This window comes from Tachypleus tridentatus, chromosome 4 (genome assembly GCF_004210375.1).
Source record: "Tachypleus tridentatus isolate NWPU-2018 chromosome 4, ASM421037v1, whole genome shotgun sequence".
Lineage (NCBI taxonomy): Eukaryota > Metazoa > Arthropoda > Merostomata > Xiphosura > Limulidae > Tachypleus > Tachypleus tridentatus.
Window position 1 is genome coordinate 101,680,162 of NC_134828.1, and position 15,040 is coordinate 101,695,201.

At 34.3% G+C, this 15,040-nt stretch overlaps 1 protein-coding gene across 2 annotated transcripts in view; it reads right to left on the reverse strand.

Moving 5' to 3' along the window:
• Positions 1-11,653: 11,653 nt before the first annotated feature.
• LOC143249784 (uncharacterized) overlaps positions 11,654-15,040 on the reverse strand; it is a 36,633-nt gene continuing 33,246 nt past the window's right edge. For both annotated transcript variants that reach the window (XM_076500204.1, XM_076500203.1), the window contains 2 exons: positions 14,008-14,095; positions 11,654-13,288 (listed from right to left, as the gene is read on the reverse strand). In XM_076500204.1, the coding sequence (XP_076356319.1) occupies positions 13,118-13,288; positions 14,008-14,095 (259 nt within the window). In that variant the 3' untranslated portion in view covers positions 11,654-13,117. The remainder of the gene's footprint in view (positions 13,289-14,007; positions 14,096-15,040) is intronic.

Sequence of the window (15,040 nt, forward strand, 5' to 3'; positions counted from 1 at the left end):
TGGTATTCAGTTACACTGATATCTGCGCTAGTCGTTCCCAATTTAGCAGTGTAAGACTAAACGAAGGCAGCTAGTCATCACCATCCACCGCCAACTCTTTTAGCAACAAATAGTGGGATTTACCGTCACATTATAATGCTCCCACAGCTGAAAGGGCAAGTATGTTTGGTGTGACGGGGATTCGAACCCGCGACCCACGGATTAGGAGTCGAGTTCCTTAACCACCTGACCATTCCGAGCCCTCTCCAAGTGAGTCCATGATTTTTAACTTGCAGCTCTGACAAATGCGATCTTGTAAAAAATAATAATAAGGAACTGTTCCACTGGTCATGTTCTTGAAAACATCCTAGACGAGTCGTTTTGTGCCTTGCTTGGAATGGATGGAATACATCTCACTGCCGTTCCCCATGTGTACTGGCCTTGTGAAGTTTATTTATGATCAACTGCTGTTGTGAACACCTGCCCTAGCGTCGAAGTATATGTCCCTTAATTATGGCAGATTCGACAAGTGGTAGTAACATGTTTGTGTTGTGAATGAGGACCTGCTTGGTTCGTATATCCGAGCAGCTGTGCCACTAGTTTAAACATGATTCGAGATTCTGCAAATGACACATTTATATACTTGATGACACTTCACAATAGTCTTCTTCCAGGATTTCTCAGTCTCCATTTGTACGATGGCTGTATACGAGTTAATCGTCATCTGTAAGATCTCGTAATGGTTCACGAACTTGGAGCATTAACTCCTTGATTGACATTAAATGAGATGAAAGAGAATAGATTGTGTGAAATCATTATATATGAATAGTATGCATTGAATGGTTATCCATTTACATTTCAGATTAATTTTTGGGTGAATTGATGGGGGGGGGGTAATATGTTATATCAACAGTTTTTGTCTTGTTATTGCTGTAATATTGCAAATTACGAATACTCTGTAGTTGTTTTGTGCTTTTTCTATAGACTGAAAGTATCAGGTGTTTTTACAACTAACTGTGTTAGCTAGAGTAGGATTAATACAGTAATCATATCTTTCATCACTCTAACCCAACCTGACATTTGGATTGCACTCATGACGGCCAATCTCATATATTTACTTCAGTGCAAGAGCGAACTTTTTACTCTTGTCTTTCACTATCACAGCAGCAACGATTCGATCCCTTACTCTTATTTAATATGGTTTCAGGAGTTTTATCCAAGAGCATTTTTTAAAGATACTTATAAAACATCTATTACATACACACTATGAAAATTACTATTTTCAAGAACTTTCATGATCGAAGATAGTAATTTAAATTAGCTCACTAACCAAACTTTAGTCACTGAGTTTGCTAAAATAATTAAAAGAACAGTTCTTATAAATATTTCCGTATTAAAGAACTGGTCTGTTATTAAATTTTGCTCTAAAACAAAGCTTTCAACATCTTGTCTAAAGATATATGAAAGATATATGATCTTCGATGTAATATCCACATACACCAGTTCTCTTTCCCTGCTACAGTAATTTTTGTTAACATTTTTTCAAAAATATTCATTTTATTTGCTCATCCCAGCGGCACAGAGTTATGTCTGTGGTCTTCCAACGTCAGAATTCAGGTTTCGATACCCATGGTGGACAGAGCACAGACATCTCATTGTGTAGTTTTGTTTGCTGCGGTTGTTTTGCGGCAACTACGAGAATTTAAAGTTTAAAATATTACAAAACATAATTCAAAATTTTCGAAACCTTTGATATGGAAAGTCATTTACATTATTTAGAAACTGATTAAGATAGACATATTAATGCTAAAAACTGTATTATCTCTGGAAATCATGTTCTGTTTTCATCTCCTACTTTTCAACAATGGTTCTGCAGTAATGCTTCCATAAGATCATCAGTCTTTGGAGAACAGTCATCTACTGTTTACCCTCACTTTTAGTTCAGAGCTGCCACCGGCTGATGTCTTAGGTGTAGGACTTCCAAGTCTTTACTTGAAAATACACAAAAGTCAGCAAAATTCCATTAAAACTGCATCAGGAGACTTTACTATAATATTGTGTATTGAGAAATCCATCTTCTGTGAGGTGTAACTGAAAGCTTTTAATGCTTCAGAAATATTCATTTATTATCTTGTTAACAGCACGATGAGATACTCCTATTTCATTACAATGGTTTTTTTGATGTGAAAAGGTTATTTGTTTTATAACATAGTCCTCAATTTACAAAAGAGGGCGTTGGTTTTGAATAGTTTTAGAGTATCTGCCGTCTAAAGCGTTCAGCTGGGCGAGTTGTCATTGAATATATTGAAAACTTCTTTCATCAAAATCCACGCTTTAACAAAGAACATTCATCTCCGAAAAGAGCGATCACACAATTCAATCATCGATCAAGTTTTGGAATCATTTTATACGGTCGGTCAGTACGGTGGATTTCTATATGAAGAAAAGATGTCGGTCTGATAGCTCAATAACTTTCCCCACATTCGAAGGGGAACGTTAAGTATCCTAAATGTGTTTTCATCAGGTGTATTCACCCCTTCCCAGTGGCTCAGCGGTATGTTTATGGACTTGCAATGCTAGAAGCCGCGTTTCGATCCCGTGGTAGGCAGAATACAGGTAGTCCTTTATGTAGCGTTGTCTTTAATTGCAAACAAACAAACATCACCTGTAAATGAGCTGCTATGTAATACAATTTCTTATAATTTTTTTAAAATTAATTGCTTGGGGTTTTCGTTTAGGTTTTGGTTTGGTTTGTTTGGAATTTCGCGCAAAGCTACACGATGGCTATCTGCGCTAGCCGTCCCTAATTTAGCAGTGTAAGACTAGAGGGAAAGCAGCTAGTCATCACCACCAACCGCCAACTCTTGGGCAACTATCTTACCAACGAATAGTGGGATTGACCGTCACGTTAGAACGCTCCCACGGCTGAAAGGGTGAGCATGTTTTGTGCGACGGGGATTCTAACCCGCGACCCTCAGATGACGAGTCGAAACCCTTAACCCACCAGGCCATGCCGGTCCCTTTTACCTTCAGTAACAAGATTTGAATGTTTGCTAAAAAAGTATTCTCTGTTTTTCAAACCACCTACACAGTTTTATAAATCATACATCTAGGTATTTTTACAACAGTGAAACTTTGACTTACATATGTGACGGATAGATCTAAAGTGGGATTTTACACACCTATGATTTGAAGTAGTTAAGGGACAATTCAAAAGAAAGTGGAAAACACCTTTAAACTCTCACGTGATTTTTAATACGAATGTCAGGTGAACTGATCTTGATTTCTTCTCCAGTTTTTGACATATAACATTGTAACATCAAAGTTTTAAAACATTTTGTGTAAATAGCATATCGGGTAGACATTTGGCTATCATAACTTAGCCCGGCTAATGGATTCTAGTGTGAACAAAAGTTTCATTTCAGACAGTCATTTAAAACTGTACTTTTAGTAATAGACATATAAATAAGAAAGTGAAAACACATTTTAGGTTAAACACAAACATCGGGTCTGTTGGTTTCTAATGCTTCAACCAGCTTTTGACGTTCTTGTATGGAAGATACGGAGGACTAATATTACAGGTCCTCACTATTTACATAATGCCCGACATTACAGTTTCTACTCTAACACACTTTTGTTAAGGAAAGCAACATCAATTTGGACAAATTTTCCTCAGGTCTTCCGCTACATGAGAATATCTGTTACCAAGACCATGCTTAAGGAAATATCTGTTACCAAGACCATGCTTAAGGAAACCAAATATCGTTAGGCACACAGTCAGTTAACTTCACAATTATTACAAACTCTTCTGTCAACTTTATTCTGATGTTATTATATCTTCACGGCGTTTGGATTATTTTGAGTTTCGAGCCAAACTATACGAGGACTACCAACAAAACAAAAACATTTCGGTTTGATGACATCTGATTCCAGACTAAAAGCTTAGGGTCGAGAGTAAGTTGGGGTGTTCAGAATAATCCATCTCTTCACTCCACTTTAAGATAACCTGGTGGCTTCATAGCTTAGATGTCTGTGATTTAAACAAAACAAAGGCTATCCTAGGCGTCCCTGATTTAGGAGTGAAAGTTTGTTTGTTTTCATTTCGCGCAAAGCTACACGAGGGCTATCTGCGCTACCTGTCCCTAATTTAGCAGTGTAAGGCTAGGGGAGTCATCACCACCCACCGCCAGCTCTTGGGCTACTCCTTTACCAACGAATAGTGGTCACATTATAAAGTTCCCATAGCTGAAAGGGCTATTATGTTTAGTGTGAAGGGAATTCGAACCTGCTACCCTTAGACAAGGAGTGAAGCGCCTTAACCACCTGACCATGCCGAGTCGAGGAGCGAAAGACTAAAAATAGGGCAATTAACCACGGCCAACTCTATGGCTAATCTTTTACTGACACATCAGTGGAACTGGTCGTCACATTATAACGCATCCCGTGACTAAAAGATGATGAAGGTTCGAACCCGTAACCTACAGAGAGCCAGTCAAGCGCTTTAACCACAAGGCTACCTTTATAGCGTCTTAATCATGCAGTAAAAACGAGTCATTTTGATGTAATTGGTGTAGTGCCATTCTGTTGATACCAGCTGGTGAACGTTTGGTTTATGGTGCATTTTATTTACATTGACTATTATAATAGAAACATGAAATAACCATAAAGTCTGACGGAAACCCATCTGTGTATTACCTAGTTTTTGTATTTTAAACACATTTTTAACAACCACTTTTGGAGCGGAAGACTTTCCTAGATCACGATTTGTGACAATGCTATTTCTCGTTGTGGTGATATACTGTTTGTGTGACTTCTATGTCGTCATGGTAATTCTTTATGGAATGAGATGTTGTTAATGTGGTTTTTTTTATATGTGCATGATATTTCTATATCTGGTGAGATGCTGTTAATGTGATTTTATGTCTTCATGGTATTCCTGCATGAAATGAGTTGTTGTTCGCTTGGGTTTGTATCTTCATTGTTATCCTTTAATATGTACTAATATTTTTCTCATACTTCTGCAAGTGTTGAGATACTATTCGTGTGATTTTTATATCTTCATATTAATTCCATGCCCTTTATGTGATGAGACGATGTTCATGTCAGAATTCTCACGATGACATTTAGAAGCTGAATATTGAGTAACTTATTGTTGGTTGTTTGGTTTAATCCACGATTGTCGCTTACAAGATGTCTTAATTGTCTTGTTTCAACTCTACTCAGACAAATTTATATGCAAAAACGGCTCGTTTGGGTTGAGAAAATATTTTACATAGAAGAGCGAACAACGTTTCGACCTTCTTCGGTCATCGTCAGGTTCACAAAGAAAGAGGTAACTGACGATGACCGAAAAAGGTCGAAATGTTGTTCGCTCTTCTATGTAAAATATTTTCTCAACCCAAACGAGCCGTTTTTGCATATAAATTTCTCAACAAGTGGGTTTCTCGACATCACTGACTATTCAGACAAAGTTTTGCAACCCCCAAGGCAGCATGGAAAAGAAGGACTTTCATCTGATTTTCCTCTATGACTTCAACTTGGACAAAAAGCTACCGAAACTACATGGAACATCAACCAGGCATTTGGTCATGGAGCTGTTATTGAACGTACAGTTCAGCGTTGGTTCCAAAGGTTTCGACATGGAGATAAAGTCTTGAAGACCTCGAAGGTAGTGAAAGGAAGCCATTCATAGATGAAAATACATTAAGGGAAGCAGTTGAGACAAACCCTCACATAACAGTACGTGAGCTTCAAGAAAAGCTAGGCACATGTAAATAAAGCGTTGACAACCACCTGAATTCTATTGGAAAGACGAAACAGTTGGATAAGTAGGTTCCACGTGAGCTGACTGAAAATCAACAAAATCGGCGTTACACGACCTGCCAAGAACGACGCTTCAAAAATTGAACGAATTGGGAATCGAGGTTCTGCCTCATCCACCTTATTCCCCAGACCTTTTCTCTACAGATTTTCATTTTTTGAAGCACTTTGACAACCTTTTGAACAATAAACGCTTTCAAAACGAAGTAGCTGCAGAAGAAGCTTTCAGGAAATTCGTTGACCGAAGAAACAATGATTTCTACATCAGGGGCTTTAATCGCATCGTTACTCGTTGGCAAAAGTGAGTTAAAGCAAGTATTGTTTACTTTGATGAAGAAAAACCGTAGCATTTTGTCCTATTGACAACCACGCTCGATTATCATTCGCCTGAAACATTAAAGTCATTCTGTAAATCTCGGTAAGTCTTGAATTATCCTGTATGATGTCGAAGAAATTAATAACCACAAGATTAGTACCCGTTTTTGCGAACGAACAATGGAGAAGCTAATCCTCTATGAAATAAACCTGACAGAAACACAGATCGCCACTTCAGTTGAGTCGTTTTTTGGTTTTTGTTTTGCCCTCTTAAAAATAAAAACCATCCGAAAAAACGAAGCATATATGTACTCTTCTACTAATCGTAGTATTCATACCTCATTGAAGAAAAAAATGGAAAAAGAGAACGATTTTTAAAAGTTATTTTTCTGGCTTGTACAGGAAAAGTTTCAGGAATGGGCTCTTTTGGTCATGCGCAACTCATTGCATCAAAATTATTCAATGATTTGTTTGTTTTAAATTTCGCGCAAAGCTACACGAGGGCTATCTACACTAGCCGTCTCTAATTTAGCAGTGTAAGACTAGAGGGAAGGCAGCTAGTCATCACCACTCACCGCCAACCCTTGGGCTACTCTTTTACCAACTAATAGTGGGATTTACCGTAACATTATAACGTCCACACGGCTGAAAGGGCGATTTGTACCCGCGACCCTCGAATTACGAATAGAATGTCTTAACCATCTGGCCATACTGGGCCTTTATTCAATGTAAAAAGCTAAGAAATGTTCATAAGCTTTACTGACATAAAGTGTATTGTTATTTTATTTACATATTAAAAATGGTACCGCTTATTGAAAAAATAGTAATATTTTTAGAACTCCAGTTTCGCAACACTACATTTAAAAATTACATCAATAAAGATATAATCAAACCTTCACGTATAATCCTAGTGAAAGTTGTGTTCTTGTTGTTAGAATAATACTTTTATTTAAAACTGTATTTTGTGATAAAATAATGGTTGTTCCACATATAGTTATTTTTCTAGTTCTTTTAGTCTTGAATATCAAAAACGTGAGGCCCGGCATGGCCAGGTGGTTATGACACTCGACTCGTAATCTGACAGTCGCGGGTTCAAATCCCCGTTGCATGAAACATGATTGCCCTTTCAGCCGTGGGGACGTATAATGTCACGGTCAATCCACTATTCGTTGTTAAAAGAGTAGCCCAAGAGTTGGCGGTAATGACTGGCTGCCTTCCCTCTAGTCTTACACTGCTAAATTAGGGACGGCTAACTCAGATAAATTTAGTTTAGCTTTATGCAAAATTGAAAAGAAACCAAAAGCGTGAATTTGTTTATGAATTTTTGTTTGTGGTGCCATTGAATAGATGCCGCAGAGGTTTTGGTTACACAAGAAAGTACCGACAGACAAATTGCGTCCATTATATTAAAATAAAGCGACTTGGTTCAAAACAAGCTGAAATTATCTCTTTATCTCAACTTTACAGTTGGTCTAAATTATACTTGTGATTGCACGTTATATTTAAAGTACTACTTTCATTGAAGATTTAAAAACCAATTTCAATGTTCAGGTTATTTTTCTCAATTCAAACAAAGGGTAGAAACAAGGACTGACAAGTTAAACTCGCTGTTATTATAGCTTTTGTTTCCCAACAAATAGCCATCATTATCCGGGTATTTCAATAACACCTGAACAACTACGCTGGATTACGACTATATGTTTGAAGTTTTAAATTTTCTGGATTATAAGAAGTTTTATTTAATCTCTCTGCCATCCATGCCTCAATGTTAAGGCTGAAGGCTTATAATACTAAAATCAGGTTTTGATGTACCTGGTAGATATAGCAGAGTTAGCTCATACTGTAGTTTTGTGATCTTCATATCAATATCGATGTTCAACATTGGGAAAATGATATAAGCTATACAAACTGTTCACCATTGTCATAATGATATAAGATATACATACTGTTGATATTGTGATAATGATATGAGATATACATATTGTTGATATTGTGATAATGATATGAGATATACATACTGTTGATATTGTGATAATGATATGAGATATACATACTGTTGATATTGTGATAATGATATTAGCTATACATACTGTTGATATTGTGATAATGATATGAGATATACATACTGTTGATACTGTGATAATGATATGAGATATACATACTGTTGATATTGTGATAATGATATGAGATATACATACTGTTGATATTGTGATAATGATATGAGCTATACGTACTGTTGATATTGTGATAATGATATGAGATATGCATACTGTTGATATTGTTATAATGATATGAGATATGCATACTGTTGATATTGTGATAATGGTATAAGATATACATATTACTGATATCTCAAATACAACACGGTTATTTTTATTTGTGTCTCGCGTTTCATTAGGTGAGATGAATTAATCGATTTCCTTAAAATAAGTTTAGCTTACATCTGTTGTACTCATTTTTAAATTGTAATGTACTCTGATAAATACATAAATTAGAATATTGTGAAGGAAGGAGATGCTTATTTTATAATGAAGTGTTGAAAATATAAAGAGGTGCTAAAAGCAACTCGGAACTTGATCCCCAACAAATTAATACAATAAGATAATTTACAATTGCTCTGAAAGTTAAATATGTAATAGTGAGTGTGCCGCAGCATCATACGTTTCCGACGCCTTTGAGCTCCTATATTTGCCCATGGAATGAAAAGCCATTTTACTTACACAAGGTTGCATACTGCCACAACGTATGTGTACATTGAACGAGTGACATGACTTTTCTTACATCACAAAAATTGTAGTTTTTATACTAATCCGGGGACGCCACACGACTGACCTTTCTCTATGTCTGGAACAGAAATATTATTGAAATTATTAAGGGAGAGGCAATATGTATATATATACATATTAAGGGAGAGGCAATATGTATGTGTATACATATTAAGGGAGAGGCAATATGTATATATATACATATTAAGGGAGAGGCAATATATATATATATATATATATTAAGGGAGAGGCAATATGTATATATATACATATCAAGGGAGAGGCAATATATATACGTATTAAGGGAGAGGCAATATGTATACATTTTAAGGGAGAGGCGATATGTATATATATACATATTAAGAGAGAGGCAATATATACACATATAAAGGGAGAGGCAATATGTATATATATACATATTAAGGGAGAGGCAATATATATATATATACATTTTAAGGGAGAGGCAATATGTATATATATACATATTAAGGAGAGCAATATGTATATATATATGTATATATATATATATTAAGGGAGAGGCAATATATATATATATATATATATATATATATATATAAGGGAGAGGCAATATATATATATATAATATAAGGGAGAGGCAATATATATATATATATATATTAAGGGAGAGGTAATATGTATATATATATATACATACGCCTTTTTTCAAAAATATTGGAAATCAGTCTCTCTTAGCTCACAAGTACCACTATACTGCACAGTTATAAGATTTTGTTTATTATTGTACATATTTTAATAGCTAGAAAAAGTGCACCACTTTTTCCAAAGGCAGTAATTAGTTTCATGTTTATTTCATTATTGCACTCATTATTTTAAACGTCCCCTTTAACAAGTAAAGAGCAAAATTAATAGTTGACTGACGTGATTACAAAAGACTTGAGATGCCGACCTTTTTCATTAGAAAAACTTTGGTAAATGGAACGTTTAAAATAATAAGTGCAATAATGAAATAAACATGAAACTAATTACTGCCTTTAGAAAAAGTGGTGCACTTTTTCTAGCTATTAAAATATCTACAATAATAAACAAAATCTTATAACTGTGCAGTATAGCGGTACTTGTGAGCTAAGAGAGACTGATTTCCAATATTTTTGAAAAAAGGCGTATGTATATATATATATATATATATATATACATATTGCCTCTCCCTTAATACGTATATATATACATATTGCCTCTCCTTAATATGTATATAATATGTTATTTGTTTAGAGCTAAAACCCTAATCAAATATTATTGTTAATGATTACGTGATTAGTTCGTGATTGTGATGCAGACGACAGTTCAGGTAAAGTATTTTAATTTTACAACATAAATGCACACGAACGATCTACTTATGAGCACTTGCTTCAGTGCGTGACTCATTTTCATCTGGACCAATATGAGAACTTGGGTATAAAATAAAGTTACACAAAATAAACCACAAACAATAAATGTTTTGTTGTTATCTTAATTAACAAGTGCTAATTCGTGTAACACAAGTTATGTTATTTATATTTTGAAACACCGTAAGAACTAACTATAGCACTTGGAGCTACAGTTAAGATGGTTACTACTTTAAACACAGGGTAATAACATATGAGTGTTAAATTGTATATTTCAAAGAGGATGAAACTTTCTTTTAAATGAAAAAGTCTTTACCTACTCTAAGTAGTTTTATTTTACGTTTAATTTATTTCTATTGAGTTGTGGTCCCATCCACTGTCAATTGTTAATTACACACTTCAGCTGTTGACACCTATACGTAAAGAAATTATGTTAAAACCTTCTAGAATTGTACATATAAATATTACATTTAAATAATAATTAAATCTGTTTGTATGTAAACTAAAAAAGAAAGAAAAACCATTAAAGCCGTTATTTCAGCTACCTGCCCTTTTGGAAATAAATTATTGAACCTTCGACTAATTTTAAAAGAGTGTTTCTGTAATAAGTGCTGAAACTGTTTGGTTGAGACAGCTCGTAAAATAAACCTTGTTAGCAAACGTTTAAGAAGACGCTAAAACAATGTATAGAATTAAACTATATAGTTCACTAGTTAATCATCGGCTTCAGATACCATTTTAGTGTTTCGGATAGTTGAAAATATTTTGCTTTTATTTTGAAACTGGTTTGAACTGAGCACGTGCTGTGGATGTATAATGATTGCTGAATCAGTTTGATAGTTATATTTGTGACTTATGTCCGTACTTTGAAGTTGTTCTTAGGGCAACCATCTGTCTACGATATGCATTTTTACCTCTAGCACCCTCTCAAACTATTTTAACCTAAAACAGTGTCAGATTTATGTAAATAGTTTTGTTTTCTATCAAATTTGCTGTGTGTAATTTTCTTACTTTATGCAAGCTTTGACCTTTGATATCAAATAACTCCAAGATTGGTTTGACAACCGTGGCATATAAGCTGTACCAAATAACTGCAACTAGTGATGAAAAGGAAACAGTTGTCATCAACCCTTTCTTCGCACCTTGATCAGATAGTTACATGTCAGAGGTCAAGTATTAGAAGTTTTTATGTTATGGCTGAGAGAGTTCTAGGATCTCTTACCGTTCACATGCGAACGTAAAACACTGTCATAATTATTCCACCATTTTGTTAAAAGATAAATATTTGTCTAATTGGTCAAAAGGATGAAGTAGGAAGAATTCGGAGAACTTTAGAGAATAGTAACATGTCTTTAAGTAATTATGTCCTAAGGGACCGCGTATTTACAAATTAAAAAACGACCTCTCTCATAAAGTTAAACTATGGCACTTTTATTAAAACGACAGAAAATACTTCATTATAATGTATATACACATAAACGTGCTCTAAGAATAGGGGGAAAAACTGTCTTATCTTAACAACCGTAAGAACAATCCGGCATGCAAGATGAAGGAATGCAAACACTTCACGATCATCCTGAACAAAATCGAAAACAACATAGAGTCACATATATATATATAAAGTTTAATTTTCCACTAGATTTGTATGTGCATTTACTGCTTTACACGAACGTTAATTTTTTATACTGAGTAATTCAAAAGAACAGCTGTGATAAACAACCAATGATATAAAAGATACAGTTTTATATATATATATACATGCACATACTCACAAATGACTATATGTACTATTAAAATGTATATGCTAGTGTGATAGAATGTAAAAACGTATAAAAATAGATATAATTATGGAATAGTCGTAGTATAAAGAATATATATCATCAGCAAAAGAAATATTTATAACTGGATATTTTAAAATTGTATCATTTGCTGCTAATAGGAGAAAAGCGTTTATTAAGCAACATTCAAAACCGTAGTCAAATAAAAATAATTCCTACACTCTAGGTTTTAAGCCTTGAGAATCTCATTATTTTATAAAATAGTTACTAAAAACCACCTTTTGTTTTAGAGATTACATTTTTCAGAGGTTCAACCTTTATTAAACATCGACCGAAGGTGGATTTAAACAACTAGAAAATAAACATTTTTCTGCTTACACAAACTTTTAAGGTGACTGCAAATGAAAATTATTAATAAATACACTAGATTCCCAGTTTCAGTTTTATTTAAAATATTTATATAAACACGCGTGAAATAAAATAAAAAGTGTAATAACTTTAGTCTTAAGTGTATTATGCATAAGACTGGGATGTAACGCTATTATTAACATTAAGAGTTGGTTTCTCGTACCTCAAATCAAAGCGTCAAATAAATTTTTTATTATTGTTTTATAACAAAGTCTGCAGAAGCTAGACGCCGTTGGTAGTCACGAATAACGTTACATTTAAAATGCTTCACTTTTGTACAAAAAACCACATAAAGTCTATGTTTTAGGTCCGGATTCTGCACCCCTTTCGTCTGTATCTTTACTTAAAATCGTGGTATTGTACAGTTTGTAACCTCTTCGTTTCCTCAACTGTAATGCTGTTCAAATTGAAGTTTGTAACAGTATTTACATCATTCATTAACGTTTCTCTCTCACTTCCATCATCTCTGCTTTTAGCGATAAGCAAGACTTGGCGGTTTTTCTGTCTTTGTGCTGTAGGATGGAGATTGCGATACGTTTGTATCCTTTATGCCATAGGAAGCCAAATATATAATTTTAGTTGCTTGTGGGCTATGTGGAATCAAAATATTTATATGTTCTTTTGTTATCCTTTACTTACATGTGATTCTCCACCATAAAAATTATTCGAGGCCTTTTAGTATTGAAAGTTATTTAACGTAGGAATTTATTTCCTGCAAAACGTTATCTTCATCAGGTGGCGCAGTAGGGCAGTAGTATTGTTCATAGTTTCTTTGGTTGAGGCTTAAGTTGTTTTCCGCGATGTTGCTGGGAAGATCGAGCGAAACAGCTTCTTCGTAGGATGGAGGAGGTTCTTCATTCTATGAGAAATAAGAAAATTCATATTAGTAAAGAGTACAAACAATTCTGCACGAGAAAACTTTAAATTTCGAACAAATTTTAATCTGTCTAACAAATTTCAAGCTTTGTCTTTGTAAAGTTATTGTTTTTTTTAAAGCGTATAGAATATAATGAAATATTATAATCGTGTAAGTTAAATAAAACCCAAAAGACTCAGCGACGATGCCTCAACACGTTTCACTCTCATTCAGAGTTGTCAAAACATCATCAGCTTACAAAAACACACACAAAAAACACACCGACAGGGTGTTGACACATCCCTCAAAACCTCATTGCGATCTTCAAAAATGTGACGAAAATGGCGCAAGTTACTTGGACTGTACTTCAGTCACCAAATCCATTTAGTCTTAACGTAAACCAATAGTCTTGTAAAAGTAAACCAGAACGTGTATAAAGAACCTACTACTTATCATTGTTACATGTAAAATTATATGGTTTACTCATAAAACGAGGAACTGATTAAAATGGACATGGGCTAAATAGTTTCAAATAAACCAGTTTTACTAGTTTTCATGAGATATATAATTTTAACACCAAATAGATAAAAAACTTTATTGCTAATTTGAATGAGACTGTTTTATATAAAACTGACTTAAGGGTTCTGCAAAGTGAAATAATTTACCTGATCTATATTTACTGGTTCTTATGAACTGGACTATTTTACATAATATATACTTACTGGTTCGTGTGAACGAGACTGATCCATATGTTCAAGGACTGTCTTACCACAGCAACCCAACTCTGAGGACCAGGTGTTTCTCTTTTTCCTATACATAAGATACAGTTACTTTTCATACTTTAGTATATGTGTTATAAAATATTCATTTGGAAAAACTAAGTAATAATATTAGTTAATTTAATCCTTTGAAAAATATGTGGCAAAATTTCATAACTTTTTGTTTCTCGGATAGTTGATAGAAACTAAAACCAAACATGAATGTTCTAGACTTTCAGTAGTATTCAATAGACGTTCCTATAATTTTCTTACAATCCTTAAATTGTTGATTCTTTTTACGAACTGTTTGGATACGCATGTGTCGTGTTGTAAAATTACCTTAATACAAGCACGATGTTACTTATCTAATTATAAATAAAGCAAAAATTTAATGACAGGCTAAAAATAATCCATATTTATACGACCATATATTATTCATTATTGAATATATCATGCTGAAGAGATTTTTTAGCCTCATTTTTTCAGCTTGTGTCACATCCGCTCGTGCTCCTTTTTACGACCATGCATCTTGACAGTAACCTTGAAGCATAGTTTTTGCTCCATTTTAAGGCTGTCAAGTTCAGAACACGCCTGTTTTACGGACATCTTTCAACAATGTATCTAGGGTGTGAGGACGAGAGTTGTCAGTGCCCGTTTCAAAAGTCCAATTGCACCGAAATCCATGGCAATTTTATCGATATGAATTCATTTTGAATAGCACAAATATCCGTTGCATGGGGTTTGCAACCGAATTAATTATGTACATGCAACCAGCTTTTTCAAATAGTGATTCTCTTTCATTATGTTGTCTACTGTTGCCTAGGGCACGTGGACTTCTTTTGCAACAGATCCTTGTGTTCATGTATTCTTACCTGTTACAAACTACGTCGTATTTACCATGACTTAGGTATGATTTGTTGCAGGTCTTTATCTGGATGATGCTTGTGCCCCAAATTGTTCCATATGGTTTTGTTTTCCAATACCGTTAAGGGGACGT